Source organism: Hemiscyllium ocellatum, chromosome 11 (genome assembly GCF_020745735.1).
Source record: "Hemiscyllium ocellatum isolate sHemOce1 chromosome 11, sHemOce1.pat.X.cur, whole genome shotgun sequence".
In the NCBI taxonomy this organism is placed as follows: domain Eukaryota; kingdom Metazoa; phylum Chordata; class Chondrichthyes; order Orectolobiformes; family Hemiscylliidae; genus Hemiscyllium; species Hemiscyllium ocellatum.
Window position 1 is genome coordinate 101,197,032 of NC_083411.1, and position 21,792 is coordinate 101,218,823.

The following is a 21,792-nucleotide window of genomic DNA, read 5'->3' on the forward strand; positions in this document are numbered from 1 at the left end:
AAGTGTCACCTTAAGTTTAATATAAATAAGAATTAAAATAAAGAGGAAAAATTACTGCTATACATTGTAGAGTACATGATGAACGTCTAATGAGATTATTATAGAAATAAACAAAATCGTATTAAAAGGATGGTCCAAAATGTTGAAATCCTTGGGAAAATAAGTGTACCCATAAATTTAAAGGGTAATAATGAAAACCTTTGTTTTCTTTGATCACAGTTAAGATACAACGAGAATCAAAAAAAAAGGCCAGTGATACTGAGGGTCAGTAATTTCACCCAACAGCACGATGGGCAACAGCGGGAAAGATATTTAAGAGATTGATTGTAATGAGAGAGTGGCTGAATTCTGGGGAGCTATGCAGTCAACTGGGAGCAAACTCATGCACATCAATCCAAATACAGTCTTCAGTAGAGTAAAGGGCTCAATTTGAAGGTGTAAGCATTATTTGTATAAAATATCTGTCAACATTATTCAGAATGGAAGATCCTGTCTGACTAACATGGTTGATTTTTCTGCAGATGGTATAGTTGATTTTTGAAGGGCTTACAGTATTGCTGCACCTTTTTACAAAAAAAAATTTGGATAAAGAAATGACCAGAAGGCTTTTTAGTTGAGCTCCGTCTCATGATGTGTCAGAGGAAACTTCAGAAACTGGAAGAAACTTGCTGAAGCCTTTCATAGATTAGAATCCCTACAGTGTGGAAACAGGAAATTCGGCCCAGAAAATCCACACCGATTCTCTGAAGAGCATCCCGCCCAGACTCGACCCCTACCATATCCCTGTAATCCTGCTTTTCCAATGGACAACCCGCCTCACCTACACATCGTTGGATTGTGGGAAGAAGCCGGAGCATCCAGACGAAATCCATGTAGACATGGGGTGAATGTGCAAACTGCACACAGCCTGAGGTTGGATTTGAAAACAGAGTCCCTGGCACTGTGAGGCAATAGTGCTAACCACTGAGCCTCCAGAGGAGGGACTCTGTGCCATTATAGAAGTATAGATATCAACCCAAACTCTGGGTCAGATATGTGGATGACACCTTTGTAATCATTAAAAACACAAATAGAGAACACACACCGGATCATCAATGCCACACTCACAGGAATCCGATTCATGAGAGAGGAAGAAAAGGACAACCAGCTCCCATTCCTAGACGTGATGGTACAGAGAACACCGAACGGAGAATTCACCACAAAGGTATACAGGAAAGCCACACACACAGACCAAGTCCTGAACTACGAAAGCAACCACCCCAACACACACAAGCGAAATTGCATCAAGACACTATTTAAAGGGGCCACAACACACTGCAGCACACCAGAACTGCAAAAAGAGGAAGAAGAACACCTATACAATGTATTCGCCAAAAACGGATACCTGCGCAATTTCATCAACAGATGCCTAAGGGAAAGACAACAGAGCGAGGACATGCCGCAACCCAAAGGACTAGCCACTTTACCATACATCAGGAGTATTTCCGAACTGACAGCCAGACTACTGCGACCACTAGGACTCATAGCGCACAAACCAACAGCCACTCTCAGACAACAACTCACCAGAGCGAAGGACCCGGTACCCAGCATGAGCAAAACCAATATAGTGTACAAAATCCCATGCAAGGACTGCACAAAACACTACATAGGACAAACAGGCAGACAACTAACGATCCGCATCCATGAACATCAACTAGCCACGAAACGACACGACCGGCTATCATTAGTAGCCACACACACCGATGACAAGCAACATGAATTCGACTGGGACAACACTACCATTATAGGGCAAGCCAAACCGAGAACAGCCAGGGAATTCCATCAACAAACACATCGACCTGGACCCAATATACCGGACAGCTGGAACAGACAACTAGAAGCGACAGAGACAAGCCACTATAAATGCCAGAGGAAACATCACAGAAGCACTTCACAGCAGGCTCCCAACCACTGGGGATGTCACCTAGACAGGGAACGAAACGTTTGCAACACAAATTCCCAGCTCGGCGAACAGAACCACAATAAGATATGATTGGAATTACCATTGTTTCTATTTCAAACAACAATGTTGATTCACAAACTCAGTGCAATTTAATGAAATTAATAAGTGATGTCAATCTCGGGGACTTCTAGCACTGAAGTGCCTACTTGGTAATATAAAATGAATGTATTTGATGTAGTGGCTGTACCAGTAGTAGATTGATTTTAATAAAGGCAGGTATAAAATAAAGACAGGTTGATTATAGAAAGATAAAAAAGAGCATTCTGTTAACCTGTCAAAAAGATAAAAGTTGAAATTTAAAAAGATCGGAGTTCTGATGGGCTAAATTGGAAGCGACCTCTCATATATTAAAATTGATCTTTTTCTGCACAGTCTCTGCAACAATAACACTATATTCTGCATTCTGTTCTGTTACCCTGATGTTCTTATGTAAGGTATGATTTGCTTGGATAGTGCGCAAAACAATACTTTTCACTATATTTCAGTAGGTATGACAATAATAAAGCAAATCAAATCATCTATCCATCACAGAACAATAATAAAAACTTTACATAGAATTGAAGTGAAAACCCTAGGATTATATAGGTTACAGATTGGGTGAGTGGACTTTGTCTTTCTGAAGGACAGTTGACTTCTCTTGTCCATATTTATCCTATGATCATAATGTCTGTACTTTGGAAATTATCTTTGTGTATGATATACTAGGGCTTGATAAAGCACTATAAATGTAAATGTATTTTTAATAAAATCTATTTGTTACTGAAAAGAAATATCAAAATAGAGAAGGAATAATGACCAGACTTGAAGTGGCAACAAATTTATATTGTGTGCAGGTAGAAATAAGATATCAAATCGGGCTCCGAAAACTGTTTAACATAAAGTAATGATTTAAATGGTTTTTCATGTTATTTGTGGAATTTTATTTTTTTCCAGAATATTTCCCAAGGATACACAAATTATGGATCTCATTTAGGGATGCAGCCACACCCTTCGCAGACCAGAGGCATGATTCCTCCTGCCTATTCAAACCAACCATACCAGGGCAGTCACACTGCCAATAATCCTGCACTTGCAGATCAGGTTCGGCAGATGCAGCAAAGACCAAGTGGCTATGTTCACCAGCAAGCTCCAGCTTATGCACACTCCATGCAAAGCACACAGAGGTACTTGATGTAGAATGTCTGATTTGCCAGGCTCAATTTTGGTCCTCCCACCAATCAGTATGTTGCAGTGTCTTTGAGCAATTACACTGTACTTAAGAATGGTAACATAAGGATGAATATTACTTTCCATTCTCTAGCTCCATCCTTTCTATTTATTATTTTTCCTTTCTAATGATTTAATAATGTCTATCATTTTTTCTGCATATGGCTGCTCTATACTTATAAGCCCAGTTGACATTTGTTTTAATCGGTGCATTCTGACTTCTGAGTCATCTGTGTCATCAGGAGTCCTGCATTGTATTTTGTCTGAAACATTGAACTGAGGCTCAGTCTTACTAGTTTGATGGTTTGGGTGAGTGAACAAGATCTTATGATCTTTTCAGATGAAATACAAGATATTCATCATATGTCCTGGTCAATATTGCTTCCTCAATCATTATGAGGCTAATGGGTTAAATACTGTATATGCTCTTGTAGAAGTTGAACTTTGTAGACTATTTTTAAAGGTTCCATTTATGGGTTCGACTATTACACAGGAGCTGAAATTCTGCTGTAGTTTGAAATACCGTATTATTAGCAGAAGTCGATTTAATCGCTCAACTAATCCTGGGTAAAGAAGAAAGATATATTTAAGGTAAAAGTAATTCCAAGCTAAAAGCAAGAGAGACAAGAATGAATTACTGGAAGTAAATTTTGAATGGCATGGAAATTTAATATGTCAAAGATTCATTGAAATCACACTGTTCAACATTATCATGGCCTGGTATAGTGGCACACTTAAAATGAAATATTTATTAAATTCTGAATGTGTGAGCATCCTGAAATTCCCTGCCAAATTCTTCCATTTTCCTCCCAATTACTCTCCTATGTAATGAACCTCAGCAACATTAACAAATTTGTCGAAGAATTAAGGATATATGTAGCTAATATGTCTCTCTTTTATTCAGATATAATGGCACACTTAAAATGATTAACTTTTTAACAACTTTTGGATGTATAGTGAACAAAGTGTGATAATTACCGATCTAAATTAATGAATGAATCAAAACCTGCTGTAGTAAACCAAGTGGGCTAAGTAGAGTTATGAATGAATAGAGATGAAATATAGTTAACAAAGAGCGACGAGTAGAGTTATGGGTATGAATGCGATTTCATTTAAGTGGGGTTAATGGCAGCATGCGGTTTCCTTTGTAAGAGGTTTATAAAATGATAAAGTAGGGTTAACATTTACACAAGATATATGAAAAATACAAGATTTTTTGGCCAAAAATAAGAGGTCAACTTTTACATTGACTTTTCCACGAACATATAAGGCAATCCGCTCGTAATTGCTGAAGGTATTACAAAGGGTGCATTGTCATATTTGCTTGTATGACAGCAGCTGTTTTTCAAAATTAATTGTATAAAGCATTTGAAAATACATGAGTAAAACCTATTCAAAGGAGGGCAAGTAGGAAATTATCTCACTTCAAATTGTGTATATTTTTTAATGTCAGAGGCGGTATTACTGCGACTAGATAAAAATACAAACATGAAATACGTTTGAAGGGAATTCTTGCTAAAGATAGTTTTACTCAAATTAAGTAACATTTGACACAGTTCCTTGCTTTGTTCTGAAAGCAATTTTAGTGAAGTATTTCAATAGATTTTGTATAGTTCCATTGCCTAAGGATAAGGAGTAGGTTAATCTGATACCAGAAAAAAAGCCTGATGTAAATTCAGATTAGAATCTGGCTCACCAATACAAGTGCCCCTTTCCATGAGTCCTGCTTTGATATATACTCTTCCTTCGATGTTCACACAGGGTTATACTTGAATGATGACTATGTCCACTGGTTGCCTCTTCAGTTGCATGAATATCAGTCTATGTGAATCACATTTCACCAGCATTTGATAGCTTCCTTCTATAAACTCAAGCTCATGCAAATCTCTGCTTCACAAGCCTTAAACTCTCACCAAGTCTCATTTGCCAATCACCCAGAGTTAAAATAACTATTTTTCCAAGCTTCTCCTGAACTTGGAATGATGTTTTGACGGTCAAGGTCTACTACTTCATTCCCAGTGACAGCTTTGTTAGATAATAGTCACGTGGTAACTTTGTTTTCTACATTTGTGTTGACATATGAGATATTTAGACTCTTGCACGCAGATTTAGAAGAATTCAACATTATCCTAAATAATCATCACAACGCCATTAAACATAAAGTCACAACACAAAGGAAACCATTAATTTCAAGATACCGGTGTTTAAATTTTCACATGATAACAGATTTTGAACAGCAAAAGTTTTAAAATACCACAGGCAAACGCAACATCAGATAAATAGCCATCACCATAAAAATGCTTTCAGTGGACGAGTGAAGTCACAACTAAATTATTTTGCATCTGTCCCTAACAGTAATTTGCACTCCAAGTAAGTCACATTCACATCTGCTTTGAAATGTGATAACACAAATATAAGTTTTTATGGAATAAAACTGTTCAGTGTTAAACTATCCAATTGATAGTGTTCCTTACAAAAATGATGTTTGTACAATACACTATTCCTTTGTTGAAAAGAACTAAAACTGCATTCCCTTCTTTGCAGTCCTTCTTATCCCTCCCTGCTTTGCAGTCTCTGCTGTCCTTCAAAAGATAACTATGTAAGCAGAATTCAAGTTCACACTTTCATAAGAGGGGTTTAGTTCAGTTAGACACACTCCATAAAACTGATCTCACTGTTGGTGTGCTCCCCATATTACTACAATCAATTCAAACTCAATTGATTCTTAATTAATATATTCATCACCTGTTTCCTCATTCCATTAGTTCTCAGGCATTCTGTCAGATGATAACAAATCTTTTTTTGTAATTAACAAAAAACACAATTGCAACAGATTGTGTATTTTTTTCTTTGCATATCAAAGTTCTAAACAATCTTTTCGAGGGTGTCCAACAGTTTCTTAGAACTTGCTGCTGTCTTTTTGTAAAACATCAGATAACTGCTGCTATCCATTTATTTCAACTTAGAATCTCTTAATGCTCCACCATCTGTTTCAAAGACCACAATATTGATTCTCATTTTTTGTTTTCGTTCACACATCCGGTTGTGTGTACTTTATCTTATAGTGAGTTTTTATTGGTGTAACACTCAATGGGTAATACTGCTGAATCCCTTTTTAGAATTTCTTTTAAATTTTTTTAAAAAAGTTTTATATCTACCTGACGAAGAGCAAGAGTCTCAGCTACTTTTTAACCACTGTTCTGACCTTTGTGGTTTCCCAAGCTAAAGCGAAACATTTATTTCCCTTTCCCATAAGAAAAAAGTATAAACCTTCCAGAACCCAAGCACCCAGTGCAGATTTGCGTAAGAATCATCACTAAAAACAAGTTCCATGTTCCTGCCGTGTCCCACTGATGGAAATTTCACAATATGATGCTCCAGTTTTATTTTTTTAAAATGTTTTGTTCATCTAAATAATATTTTCCACCTCTGGATGTTTCACTGTTGTAGTCAACTCTGATTCTTCAAAATTGGCTAAAACACCCAAAAATGCCAGATGCCAATTCATCTGTCCCATTAACCTTCACAGTACTTCTTTCAAGGGACATGTTCACCTCCCAAATTGTTTGATTTCTACTGTTCTCTTGTCTTTTGTCTTTATACTTCATATTCTCAATCCATGGGCCTAACACCCTCTCCCTCATAATTTATCTAGCTTTATATTTTCAGTTGCTATACCTGCTGTAGTTATAATAGTCACATTTCTTTATTAATTAGCTGCTTCTGCTAAATAATTAACAATGGTACCCACTTCTGTCCTTTGGAACTATTGGCCTCATACTGACTATCAGAACTGGTCTGACCATTTTTCGACAAATTGTCAATTGCGACAGTCTGATCCTCACACCAACATTTTGGTCGGACAAGTACCTGACTGCTCACCATTTTGTGTAAATCCTTCAAAATCTGCAAATTTGTGATCCATACCAAGCAATGTTGAAGAGTGCACCCACACCATCTAGTTTCCATGCCAAACAATTATTATTTTTCCATCTTTGCAGATAATCTTCCTGGGCCCTCCCATCCTTCCATTCCATACATCCTGCATGCAATGCATTCAAATGCTTCATAAAAGTTTAAGCTGGGGCCTGATCACTTATTACTCTTGGAACTTTAGGATTCCTACCAAAATCTTAAATGATATCGACTATACCTACCCTTTATGTGCAACTAATTCTTAGTAAGTACAGGGCGCACTAATGCAATTGATAACTTACCGTTTGGCTGATATGCCAAAAGTATGTAAATGACTTTGTGAGTTCTGCATGGTTCCTTTCATATACCCCAATACTAAAAAAGGGCTTGCTTCTGTCATATCCATGGTTACTGCATTATGTTCAAATTTGCAAAGACCTTTCAGAACTCCTCATTAGCAAACGCCCCCTTGATTATCCTTGAGAAACTCTGCTGGTGAATTTCTCCAACAAGTCTGTCCCTGTTGACATTTCCAATATCATATTCACAATTATTTTCTTGCATTTACTATAGTATTGTTGTTGTTTGACAGATATGATTGAAAATCTACAAAATGTAAAAAATTTTTTAACTTTATCCCATATGTTTAAATCAGTGACCACCACCTCTTGAAGTCTCTAATTGAGGACCGATGTTTTTATATGCACCCTTCAATAGTTCATAGAAATCTCACATCTATTATCTATATTTTCTGTGAACTTAATTTACTTCCAATACTAAATGCTTTATAATCTCTCCTGCCCCATCTTGTGGACCCCTCACCCCATTTTTCAGTGCATACCACCTCCCCCCCCCCCCCCCCCCGCCTAAATAAACTCCCACAATCCCAAGCCTCGACTCTGCCTCCACTATTCCCCTTCTTCAATTACACTCCCTGTAGCACACACTCCCCTCCCTCTCTCTATCTGTCTCTCTCTCTTTCTGTCACTCTGTCTGTCTGTCTCTCTCACACACGCGCACACACACCTCCCATTCAGATCAGGCCCACAACTAAATTTTCTGACCATGCTCTTCCTCCACCAACCACTGCTGTTCTGGCCATGCTTTCCCCCCACCACCCCAATATATCCTTTAAATATAGTCAATGATTTTGCTTCCACAGTCTTTTTTGACAGAATTCCACAAGTTCAATACCCAAAGCAAAAACATTTCTCTTTATCTGAGTCTGAAATAGCCTACATGTATCCCAAAACTGTGGACCTTTGTTCTGGATCACCGGCCAGGATAAACATCTTGTTATCATATCATTTATAATCGACTGCAGTACTTCTCTACTTCTGATGTTAGGTTAACTGGCTTTCTCCCTCCCTTCTTTTATAAATCAAGAGCTTACATTTGCCAACCTCCAATCTGATGGGTAAGTTCCAGAATTTTGGAAGTTGACAACCAACTCATCCACTATTTTTAAAACTGTCCCACCCTGAGATATAGATTATCTGGCCCTGGAGATTTAAAATCTTTCAATCCCATTAATTCTCCACAATTACCTTTTTGCTAACATGAATTTCTTTCACTGTGTCCATTCCAAAAGACCTTTACTTCCCCAACACTTCTGGGATACTTTTCATGTCATCTTTTGTGAAGATTGAGGAAAAATAGTTCTTTTGTTGCTTTGCCATTTCCTTGTTCGCCATTATCAATTCTCTTATTTCACACCGTAAGGGGCCTACCTTTTCTGCACTAATATTTTTGTTTTTCTATCCTTATAGAAGTTCTTACCATCCACTTTTATATTCCTCACAAGTTTGTTGTCATAGTGTATTTTGCCCTTCATTATTTTTCTTAGCTGAATTCTAAACTACTCCCAGTCCTCAGACCTTATTCTAGCAACTTTATTTGACTTCACTTTGAGCCTAATACTGTCCTTAATTTCTTTGTTAACCATGATTAGGCCATTTTTCCTGTTGTGCTTTTTTTCACCTAAAAGGAATATATAACTGCTGCAATGTATTCATTTGTTCCTTAAATATTAACCATTGCCTATCCTCTGTATGCCTTTTATTTAAGTTACCCAATCTATCATGGCCAACCTACCACTTGTACATGTCTTTGTTTAGATATATGACTCTGGTTTTGGATATAGGCTACTTCCTATCCCAATGAAGAATTCTAATATGTCATGAATTGTCATGTCATGTCATGAATTAACCCCATCTTGTCATACAAAACCAAATCTAGTTGATTCCTTAACCCTGAATTTGATCCTCGTGCATCGGTCTAAAAATCTGTCTAGTACTGCTAATACGTTTGCCCAGTCCTTATTTAAATTAAAATCACCCATGATTACTTTCACATCCTTATTCCATGCATCTTTAATTTCCTGTTTATTTTGACACCCCTCTACAGCAGCTGGGACTTGATAGCATGCCTTCTGACTCCGTGATATAGACATTACTATTGTACAAGAGCCCTTTGATAGAAAGCTCCCACTACTTCCTGACTCCACCAAACTGATTTCACATCTGGATGCCCTGTACTAAATGCATTTTACTTTTGCACTGATTTCAAGTTTCACTAGAAATGCCAACTCCCTCCTGTTATGTTTTCCCTGTCTTTCCTAAAGACTGAATGGATAGTCAGTTCACAACTTTGATCACCCCAAAGCCAGATCTCCATAAAACCTTCTTTTGTTAAACATGTTGTACAAATGAAAGTTAACATTCAAGATGTCTTTTTTTTGCAGGCTAACCCACCAACCCATGCAACAGACACCAATGATGACAGGAATTAGTCATATGACCCCACAGAGTGTACATTCAACTTTGAGGACTAATCAGTTGGATCAGGAGCAGCAGTACCTACGTCAGCAGCAGCTCCTGAGGGTAATTTGCACTAAACTACTTCGTTCAGTAATTTGATTGTTAAAGCCTCAAAGTACCATCCTGAATTTAATACTAAATGTATGATTCAATGAGATTTAAGAATATTGCAAAATCACATGTTAAATCTGTGATTGATTGATTGATTTGCTGACCTACCAAATGACTATTGAAAAGGATTGCATCACTCTTTGTGGAAGATAGTCAAATAGTTGGTCCAGTTGAACATTTCCTGAGACAACCAAAGGTAAAATATAATTATGAAACTGGGTAGCTAAATGTAAGTCAGTGTTGCTGATGAATTGGATTAATTGGCTAATCAAAAAATAGCATTGGTCCAAGTACTGGATGTGAAGGAATACTGTCTTGGTTATAATGGCAAGAAAGTGACCAGTCAACCCATTGAATCTACACAGACATATATTATCAGCCCCATTATCCCATTGTAGAATTACAAATTTGTGTCCCTCAAATGTTCACACTTTTGAAGTCATTCATGGTCTCTGCTTCTTTATTTGGCAGTGAGTTCCTGTACAGTCCTCAAGTCTAAAAGAACATATATTAGACTCCTATCCACCTCTTAAAACAATTTTGCTGTTGTACCTCTTATCCTATGAGTTTGCATCTTGCTTAACAAGCTTAGTGTAGTACTTCATTAAATGCTTTGAAAGACAATGTACATGTCTTGAACTGAACACTGCTTTCATCCATGCGTTATATTACCTCAGCAAAAATTCAATCCCATTAGTGAGCTTTTATTTGCTCTTAGCAACTTCATGCCAGCTCATTTATTACTCCTCACTTGTTCAAGTGAGGTTAATTTTCTTTTGGATTATTGTTTCTAAAAGGCGCCTTGTCACTCGCATAAAGACTGTGTCTTTTTTTTTGTTCTTGCAGTGTGAACAAGGTCATTGTTTATTGTCCTCATGGTGATTTGCCATGTTAGTAACTGTCGCAGTCCATGATGTGTAGGTACAACATTAGTGCTGTAAGTGAGGAATTACTTGGACTATGTTCTAGTAACATTGAAGTAATGACAGTATAAATCCAAGTTAGGCTCCTTGAAGGGAACTTGCAGCTATTGGTGGTGTTCTCATGGAACTACAGCTCTTGTTGTTCTTATGGTAGCGATTGAGGGTTTGGAATAAAAGTCACAGGCGTTTTAGAGAAATCCTGCAGTGCAACTTGTCAATGCTGATGGGAAAAACTACTTAAGTGGGTTACTTTGTATTGAATGGTGGTTCAACTTGTTCATAAATCTAGCTTCAGCACACTCCAGGCAACAAAGGAAGTAAAAGGAGGTGTAAGACTTTTAGCTCCTTGGGCTCCTACATCATTCAGCAAGACCATGGCTGATCCATTAGATTAGATTAGATTAGATTCCCTTGTGGAAACAGGCCCTTCAGCCCAACAAGTCCACACCGACCTTCCTAAGAACAACCTGCCCAAGACCTGTTCCCCTACACCTAACACTATGGGCAATTTAGCATGGCCAATTCACCTAACCTGCACATCTTTGGACTGTTGGAGGAAACCGGAGCACCCGGAGGAAATCCAAATGCCATTTCTCTGCATTATCCCCATAAACCTTGATCTCAGATGGTTTGGACCTCTGCCATGATCTTATTGAATAATAGAGCAAGCTTGATGGGCTGAAAAGCCAACTTCTGCTGCATGCGTAAAGGCTAGCCATGACTATCTACCATCTTGTGTGTTAATGTAGTTTCCAATCTATCACAGCTAGTTTGTCCCTCCTTCCTGCCTAGTTTTGTCTGTTTAGATTTAAGATCTCCATTTTGGATTAAATTATGTCATTTCCAAACTGAATGTTTATCGTATTTTGGTGATTCTTTCTTTTAGGCTCCCCTACAACAAGATTAATTAGCCCTTTCTCATTGTACAATACCAGATCTAAAATTGCCCATTTTCTAGCTTCTTTCTCAACTTAACTGTTCTGGAAAAACATGTTGTTTATATTCCAGGAATTCATTCTCTGTGACATTAGTGTTAATTGAGTTTTACAAGTCTTAAAGTCCCCTGTGAAGATGTATTTCTAATGTCCTGATTTATGCCTTGCCTTACATTACCATTACTGTTTGGTGCTGAAAATGTGTTGCTGGTCAAAGCACAGCAGGTCAGGCAGCATCCAAGGAACAGGCTCTGGCCCGAAACGTCGAATTTCCTGTTCCTTAGATGCTGCCTGACCTGCTGTGCTTTGACCAGCAACACATTTTCAGCTCTGATCTCCAGCATCTGCAGTCCTCACTTTTTACTCGAACATTACTGTTTGTTGACCTAGAAATAACCTTTACACGTCTGTTGCTACTTGCTGTTTATTAGCTCCACCCAAACTGATTGATTCGACATCTTGATATTACGATCTCAGATACTTTTGGTGTGCTGATCACATCCATTATTAACAATGCTACCAAACCTCCTTTCCATTTTCTTATCTTTCCTGAATGTGAACATCCTTGAGCATTCAGTTCCCAGCATTATTCACTTTGCAGCCCATCGCCATGATGGTAATTAGATCATATCAATTTCCTTCCCTTTATGTTATTAGTTCATCTACCTTTAGCAAATGCTGTGCGCATTTAGGTAGAATGCCTTTAATTGTGTCCTTTATTATTTCCTAGCTTTATCCACTGATGCTGTCTTAACATTAGATGCTTTGTCCCTTCTTGCCCCACTCAGATTATCAATTCCATTAATACTACCTTGCTTTCTTGCCTTGTCCTCTAATTTATTACATCTTCCCACATTTGATTCTTCACTCCTATTATTAAGTTTAAGACTGTCACTACAGACCAGCACAGTTCAGGTGAAGATTGTCGAAATGATTTCATTCCTCAGTTTTGATGCCAGAGCCCATAAATTGACCATTTCTCCCAATCAACCAAACACATTTAAATCTATAACTTTATTCTACTCCACTTTACTTGTCACGCAGGTACTAATCCAGAGGTTACCTTTGATGTTCTGCTTTTAAATTTAGTCGGTAGCCACTTATACTGTAAGCAGAATCGTATTCCTACTGCTGTCTATGTTGGCATCCATATGATCACTGGATTCTCCTCTTAGTACAAATTCCTCTCCAACCAGGAGCAGATGGCCCAGACCCCAACACAGTCAGTGGGCTCATACTCTTGACAGGAGACAACCGTGTCTATCTCCCTGACTGTATTGCCCTACTGCCTCTACATTCCATGTTAATGCTCATTAAGGTTGATTTCTGTATCATCATGCTGTGATCAGTGCACTCATTCACCTTGCAGTCCCACTATCAACCTTACAACAGTCTGTTCAGAACACAGTTGGTCTGCTGTGGAACCATGGACTGGTCTGGAGAGATGCTGCTTTCTGTTTCCAGGTCCCCCCTCATCTATTTTTTTTATGTGCCACTGTCTATCTCTTGGGCCTCCTCTCTCCTCTTTCAGATGATTCTGTTTGTCCCAGGTCGTCTTCTCGTCAACTGTTTTATGTTCTGCTGTCTGAATCTAGATGCTTCCCTCTCCCACTCTTTTTAGATGATGCGTTCATCTTGGGGTCCTCCGCAATCTGACTCTTTTAAGTGCTGCTATTTGTGTCTGGCTACCCCTGTCTTCCTGCAGTTTTAGTTGCTACTGTCTATCTCTAAGCCCTACTTACTGTCACTTATTAAGATGCTCCTGTCTGGTTCTGGGTCCTCCCATCCACTAGATGTTGCTGTTTGTCTGTGAATCCACCTCTCTTCTGCTCTTTTGAGGCACGTGAATAGTGTTCCAACACTTGCTTCATTTAGTCATTGTAGACAGTGAATAAACTAACTTCTGGTAAGTTACTCACCACAGAATCCCTACACTTGATTTATTCTTCCTTTTTTGTTACAACCTTCATATCTAGGGATACTTGTATATTTGAGGCCAATATTTTTGCAGTTCTAACTTAATTTGCTTGAGCAAATTTAGATTGTATTCTATTTGGACCGGGTGATTTATTTTCTTTGAATATTGCTAGTCTTTCTAGAATCTCCTCTCATCTCATTTAGTATCCAGGCACCACCTTCATTTGGTATTGCTTTGGTACAAAGTGGTCAGTCAGTACCTCAGCCCTGACTAGTAAATCTCCAGTTGTATCCCTATTTGCCCTTAATGTTCCTTTAATTAGCCTTTTTACTTTAGGAATACCCATTGGAGTTGTTGTGGATGCCACAGGCTTTTGCCAATATTGTCTATTCAGTGAATTATTTTTATATTCATTCATGGAATGTGGGTGTGTTTGTTGGGCCGACATTTATTGCACATGCCTAATTGCCCATAAGGCATTACTGTGGATCTGGAGTTTACAAGTAGGCCAAACTGGGGAGGGATGGCAGAGTTCCTTCCCAAAAGGGCATTGGTGAACCAGAGGGGTTTTCTTACAATTGCCAATGGCTCCATGATCACCATTAGGTTAGCTTTATTTTACGTTCCAAATTTTATTGAACTCAAATTTCACCTACCTTTTATCTCAGCCGGCTTGGCTCTCTCTCTCTTATTCCTGATGAAGGGCTTATGCTCGAAACGTTGAATTCTCTATTCCTGAGATGCTGCCTGGCCTGCTGTGCTTTGACCAGCAACACATTTGCAGCTCAAATTTCACCTGCCAAAGTGAGATTTAAGCCCATACCCCCGAGCAATAGGCTGAGTTTCTAGATTGCCAGAACACTATGCCACTGTCCCCCTTTTCTGACTGTTTTGATAATCTTCACTCCCAGTTCTTTGGCTTCACTTCTCAAATAAAAAAAAACTTTATTTCTCAAAATTAAAAATTCTGTATGACGGGTTAAATCAGATCATTCTGGATTGGATTTCTTCTTCACCTCCCTCCTTCATCCCACAGAATTATTGTTATGTATTAGCACAGAGCCCAAGGAAAGCTTTTCCTACAATGTCCAGCATGTTCTTAAACAATGAAAATGCTTGATGTTTATGCAGCAGCAACAGGTACAGCAACAACAGCAACAACAGCAGCAGCAGCAACAACAGCAACAACAACAGGTTCAGCAACAACAGCAGCAACAACAGGTTCAGCAGCAACAGCAGCAACAACAGGCTCAACCCCAACCACAGACATTGGGTATGCAGGCCATCCCACCTCAGCAGTCCATGGTAAGCCTGGATTCCAATATGTAAGCAACATAAAGCACACTCTGCTTTCAGAAGAAAGTGCAGTACTACCTGATACTGTAATTTATTGCTCAAACTGGTTTCTAAACAAAGTAATGGCCAGGAAATTTTTTGGTTTTTTTCTCTTCCTCTTCCAAAGGCGCATATTTCTGATTACAAGCGGAACTGAGATCTTTGCTGGTTCAAACCTTGCCCATGCAGATTTTGCTGATCTTGGCTACAGCCCTAATTGGAGTGCTTCTGTTACTCTTGACTTAGCTAGGGGTTCCTCTTCTGGTCAATGTTGAACGTGTTGGAAAATATGAATGTGCCATTGACATTTTATGTTCCGATGATGAAAACGTCTGTTGGCATTTCTACGACCCACATGAAGAATTATTATTTTATTAAGGGATCTGAACACAATCATTTGTTGTGGGGTGGGGAGGTGGAGTTGAATTTTTGATTATAGTGAGAAAACAAGTATGAGGTTGAGATTAGCAACAAGTCCTAGATTTATTCATCTTCTTCCAAAAATAAGAAACTGGGAAAATTGGCATGTTTTAATTGATTTTTATTTTTCAGTTCCAGCGACAAGGAATGCAGCAGACACAGCAGCAACAACAGACAGCTGCACTGGTCAGACAGTTACAACAGCAGCTTTCAAGTAAGTTTAATTACTTCCAGTTGTTTAAATATGCTCATCATGATTGGGAATAAATAAAGCCTAACTGTGTCTTATTCTGCTAGTTCAACTGTGACCCAAACTCCCTGTTCAATTCCTCAGTGGTATTCTTACCTTAGGTCAAATAGGAACATTGAATGAGGACTAGGTCATTTAGTCTTTGAGGTTGTGGCTGATGTGTGATCAAGATTATTATATTTGCTTTTACCCCATTACCCTTGATACCTTTGGTTAACCTATTAATATCAGATTAAAAGTTAACTTGATTGGAAATCAATTGCCACTTGGGGAAGGGAGTTCCAAGCTATTACATGTAGAATTGTTTCCAGAAAGGTTTGGTTCTAATTTTTAAACATTCCTTCTTAGTCATGGATGTCCCATTTAAGAGAAATAGTTTATCTATCTCAACTATTTGTTCTCCATATTACCGTAAAAATTAGCATCAAATCTTCCCTCAATCTTCTGAATCCAAGAAATTCAAACCTTGTCCAATAAAGATTGTAAACGCTGGAAATGCTGAGCACACTAGGCAGTACTTGTGACGAGCAAGAGTTCATGTTTCAGGTTGAAGCTTTTTCATTGGATTTTCTCATCTCTCCTTGGATTTTAATCGTTGGAGTGTTAGTCTCATTCAGTAAAATCTATGCACCATTACCTCCAGGCCAGTATACACATTCTAAAATGTGATACATGGAACTGCAGGTGTGATTTAAACAGACTTTGTATAACTGAAGCATGACTCCTTGTAATTTACTTCTCTGTATAGAAAGGCAGACTTCCATTAGCTTTTATGATTATATTCTATGTCTTTCCTAATATTTTAATGGTTTTAAAACATTCATTCGTGGGATGAGGGCGCGATTGACAAGGCCAGCATTAATTGCCCAACCCTAATTGCCCAGGGGGGAGACAAGAGACAACCACATTGCTGTGGATCTGGAGTCACATGTAGGCCTGACCAGGTAAGCATGGCAGTTTCCTTCTCTAAAGGACATTAGTAAACCAGATGGGTTTTTCCGACAATCGACAATGGATTCATGATCATCGTTAAACTCTCGATTCCAGGTGTTTGTTGAATTCAAATTCCACCATCTGCCATGGTGGGATTCGAACCTGGGTCCTCAGGATATTCCTTGGCCTCTGGATTAACTGTCCAATAATAATGCCAGTAGGCTATCACATTTATGACCTGGATTGCCATCTTTCTTTGGACCTTTAATTTTATCTTTTGCCATTTTAAAAAGTATCCTTTTGTTTTCATTTTGAATCCAATGTGGGTAGCCATATATTTGCCTTTATTAAAATCCATTTATCACATTGTTGCCAATTCATTTTACCTATCAATGTCTATGTTACTGCATGTTCCATCTACATCATGTGAAACGCTGTGTATCGTGGTAACAATACCAACTTTGGATATCTAGCTTATAGCTCTATCATTTAAGTTAATAAATGCAGAGATTATTTGAAGCCCCACAATAAATTCAAATGAGATGTCATTAGTAACATGCTACCAACTAAATATATTTTCTAATGTTTTCTACTATGCTGTTCACCCAAATTCACAGGAGATCCATAATTTGCCTTCAATTCCACCAGCTTCCAATATGGAATCATTCAGAATTCAATCGTTGAAAATGCAGTCATTGAAAGTTTACGACACAACAAAAGGCCACACAGCCCACTGTTCTTGCTACAGCTGACAAAATGAGCTACACAGCATTTGGTCCATAGTCTGCAGGCTATGCACTGGAGCTTAACAATCTCTTAAGAGGGGCATTCTCAAATGCCATGTAGAAATCCAGACATTTTTTAAAAGTGAGGTATCACAGGTCCAAGTGAATAGCAAACTCACGGCCTGCAGAAGGTTAGGAAAATGCATTAAATTTTAGCACTGAATAACACATCATATATTCCAACAAATTAGCATTTGCTTTTTACACAGCGTAATTAGAATATTGAATTTGTACATTTAAACTGAATATTGTTTGCATTTTTAATATTCCATTCAGTATTTTAATTCAGTGAAACCTACATCTTTCTCTTTTTAAATTCAGTGTTCAAGTTTTATACAATTAAGTAAGAGAGGCAGCTATTTGTTCAGCTTCATTTTTGAGAGAGATGTTAGAATAGGTAAATTTTCCAACTCTGTGGTTGCAGATATTATAATGCAGAGACATCCTGTGAATACCCTTGAACCATACATATTTAGAGAAGTGAATGAACTGTTTACATGTTTCAGTTAGTTAATCCATCAGTGTTGGGGGAGTCTAAAACTAAAGGGCAAAGGCTTACGGTACAAGGAGAAAGAATAGAAAAGGTCATGAGGGGCAACATTTTCACACAGCGGGAGATGTATATTATGGAAATAGCTGTCAGAGAAAGTGGTAGAGCCGAGTACAGTTACAACATTTAAAGGACATTTAGACAAGTTCATGAACAGGAAATGTTTAGCGCAGGCAAATGGGACTAGTTCAGTCGACACGGGGGAATTGGGCCGAAGCGCCTGTTTCCATGTTGTATGATTCTATGACTCTATAAACCTTTTGAGATAGATTTCTTGCAAGCTTTTAACTTTTATTCAGGAGGGATTCCTCCAACAGAACCCACTTGTAATTTTTTTGAGAGCTTCATTTCCACTATAGTTTTATTTATTTTTGTGAGAGCTAAGATCTTTCCATCAACATAAATTGTAGCTTTTGAGAAACGAGGGGTATCTTATTCTTTGTTTGCTGTCCTTCTCTAACCAGTATTGATTGATGCATGAAGTAGTCCCAAAATGTCTACTTGTGTGTACACTTCCTTTCTTCACTGCCTGCCCTGATAAATAAAATATGAAACTGTTCCAGTTAGGAACTTGCTGACACCAACCTCTCTCATAAGGCAGCAGTAATAAATGTTGGGATGTTTACTGACCTGCTGAATGTTTCGAGCATTTATATTCATATTTCAGACTTTCAGAATCTGCAATATTTTGCCTTTATAATTAATGTAGTATGTTCCTTTCACAGAGGGTTCGAGGCTGGTGAGTATGGTTACCTCTAGAAGTGAGACCAAGTTGACCAAATAAATTATGTCAGCAGCTCTGCAGAAGTTTTTTGGGGCAATGTTTCTCTCCTTTTGACTTTGAGTCTAGTCTGAAACTATATCTAAAAGGTTAATGGGCTTATTTTTGAGTGATACCCACTCTCTTGTTTTCTTACTTTAATTCAACAGATTCACAGCCACAGAAGAACGCAAACCCATACTATTAACGCTGGAATCTCCTGAAATAATTGCTCACCTCTTGGCCCATGCCTGATTTTGTCTGCTGTTCTCCAAAGGAATGTCCCTGTTGTGACACAAGCTGTAGTACTGGACACAGACTGATTTTCCTGTGGAATTGGCTTCTTAATTGACCATATCTTCATTTACTTAATGGGTTGCTCTCAATGCATGTATATTCATGATTAGAAAAATTATTTGTCAGCATTAAAAAGCTGAGAGATGCTGGTATATTTTTCCAATCCTCCTCCTCCTATTCCATCCCCTCCTGTCCTCTTCAGTGAGGAGATCAGAAAGGCTGAACCATTGGACATCTGGGCTCAGCGACAGTACTTCAGCTGATATGCATTTAATTAACAAGATTGTCATAGATCTTGCACCTGAAGAGCGATCCAGCACAATTTGTAAACCTTGCAGGTCTGCTAGTTATTGCCAATGATAGAGATTCTTAGGAGATTGTCTTATTATTGAGACTGACTCTCCCAGCAGCTGCACCAGCGCTGTGTTTTTTACACATATATATTTTTATATATATATATGTAATATATATATAAATAAATATATACATTTGTGTGTATATCTATATATACATAGAAAGCACTCTGTGAACATTTATTTTTATTTGTTCTCATTAATGTTTCATATTGATGCTCTTTAAATAAAAGAACACGACATTGCTCTAACCATTTTTCTCTTTATGCTTGGAAATCACTGACCTGTTGTGGTATGACTCGACAGGACTGTCATCAGTTTGTTAGTTCTCCATATGTCCACTTTTCATATGTGAACCTACAAGGAAGCTGCTCAACCATATGCAGCATGATAACTAAGCTATGAGTGCATTTTCCAGGATGGGTCGTTAGATAATGATTAGAAGCCAGAATATGTGCCTTGGCATATCAATAAACAGAACAATTTTATAAAGTTACAAAATAAATATTCCAACTGTTTTGCAGAAATAAATGCAGAATGGTTTTCAGATAGGTCTTCATTTGTCATTTTAACACATTCGAGATTGAGAACTGAGCTGTAAAAATTTGTATGTGTACTGGGGAGAAAATGATGGTTCATAATGGATGAAGAATAAACTTCTGTTGCCATTGCATTTTTTTCTACCACATGCTTATAGTTGTTTCTTTGGTTAATTTTGGGGGGGAGAACAGCATCTCTCAGTCTTCTGATTTGGCAGTTCTCACAAAAGGACAGTAAATATGATAGTTTATTGCTTATGTTTGCCATGTTCAATGATCTGCATGAATTCAGAGTGCCCAGTGAAAGTAAGACCTTTGTAATAGAGACGAAGTAATCTCTGAAGTACTGTTGATGTCACTGCATTCTTCAAGAATGCTTTTGTAGTTCATTTGTTGGTCCCTACCATTCCCTAACACGACTCGCCCAGTTGAGAACAAAATTTATTAGTAGAGCAGGACAGCTGAATCAACAATTGTATTATTATCCTAGTGTGGAGCTACCAAAATTCACTCAAGGATGAGGTTTAATTGGGAAACTTCAGATGTTGGCAACACCACTTTTGAAAATTCTTATTCGTCACCTCAATGCATTTCTAATTTTCACTCTCCAAAATAGTTCGCAGTTTGTCCACCCAGTGACTTATCTTTTATATTTTTTAGAAAGGTTATGGATTATAGTTTTCACTTTATGCAAATCTTCAATTTTGCATAAACTTTGGCTCATTCCAAAGGTATTTTTTCCATACAAATTTGTTTTAGAAAGTTGCGGGTACAAGAAGCACAAAGTGCAGAGCACACAATGCTTTAACAGAAATCTAGGGCTTAGCATCATGGAAGTAAACTACTGAAATTGTGTACATGTACAAGGGTGGGAACACAGAGAGGGAGAGAGAGGAAGATGGCAGGAAACTCCCCCAAGTACCGTTCATGAAGAAATTCATGGAATAGGTTATTAATGATGTGTAACAGCCTTCTTTCCCACACAAATGTCTGGCAGATAAAAGAATTTCACACTGTACAAAAAGAATACTTTCTGTCTTGGTTTGTGAAACTGTACCCACATATTAAAAATTATGTACATTTTTGGTAATTGATTTGTTTTTTCTTTAAGAATATTTTGATGTAAAGATAAAATTCAAAATAGTGTATGTATAAAAATTGTACATGTGCTGTTTTTATATATATATGTATATATATATAAACACAAACCACGGTCAACATGATTGAGATGACCAAATGAATCCGCAAACCTGGGTCTCTGTTCTTTTTCATGATGTTTTACATGTGTTTCATAAATTCATAACTGTAAATGGTTTGAGTTTATTCTTTGAGCATGAAAGCATTCCTTTATCATGATGAATATTTCTACCTTTCACGCACTGAAGCCCTGTTAAATGGACATAAGTGGCACTGTAGTTAGCACTACTGCCTCACAAGCGGCAGAGACTTGGCTCCTGGGTTCAGCCTTGGCTGACTGTGTGGACTTTGCAAGTTCTCCCCATGTCTGCAGGATTTTCTCCAGGTGCTCCAGTTTCCTCCTGCAGTCCAAGATGTGCAGCATTGATGGATTAGCCATGGTTTATGCGGGTATTGGTTGGGGGCTTAGTCTAGATGGGATGCTCTTCAGAGGGTCGGTGCAGACATGATGGGCTGAATGGACTCTCAGCGCTGTAGGGGTTTTAGTGTTCAAAACTATGTAACTGAACTTTGAATTGACTATTACATGGATATAATTATGATC

The 21,792-nt window shown here is 38.0% G+C and overlaps 1 protein-coding gene across 1 annotated transcript in view; it reads left to right on the top strand.

The window, feature by feature from the left end:
- The window catches only part of med12 (mediator complex subunit 12), a 197,583-nt gene extending 176,222 nt beyond the window's left edge, over positions 1-21,361 (top strand). The window contains exons 40-44 of the mRNA XM_060832767.1: positions 2,936-3,165; positions 9,867-10,005; positions 14,961-15,134; positions 15,717-15,798; positions 19,033-21,361. Coding sequence (XP_060688750.1) covers positions 2,936-3,165; positions 9,867-10,005; positions 14,961-15,134; positions 15,717-15,798; positions 19,033-19,070 — 663 coding nt within the window. The 3' untranslated portion in view covers positions 19,071-21,361. The remainder of the gene's footprint in view (positions 1-2,935; positions 3,166-9,866; positions 10,006-14,960; positions 15,135-15,716; positions 15,799-19,032) is intronic.
- Positions 21,362-21,792: the final 431 nt, after the last annotated feature.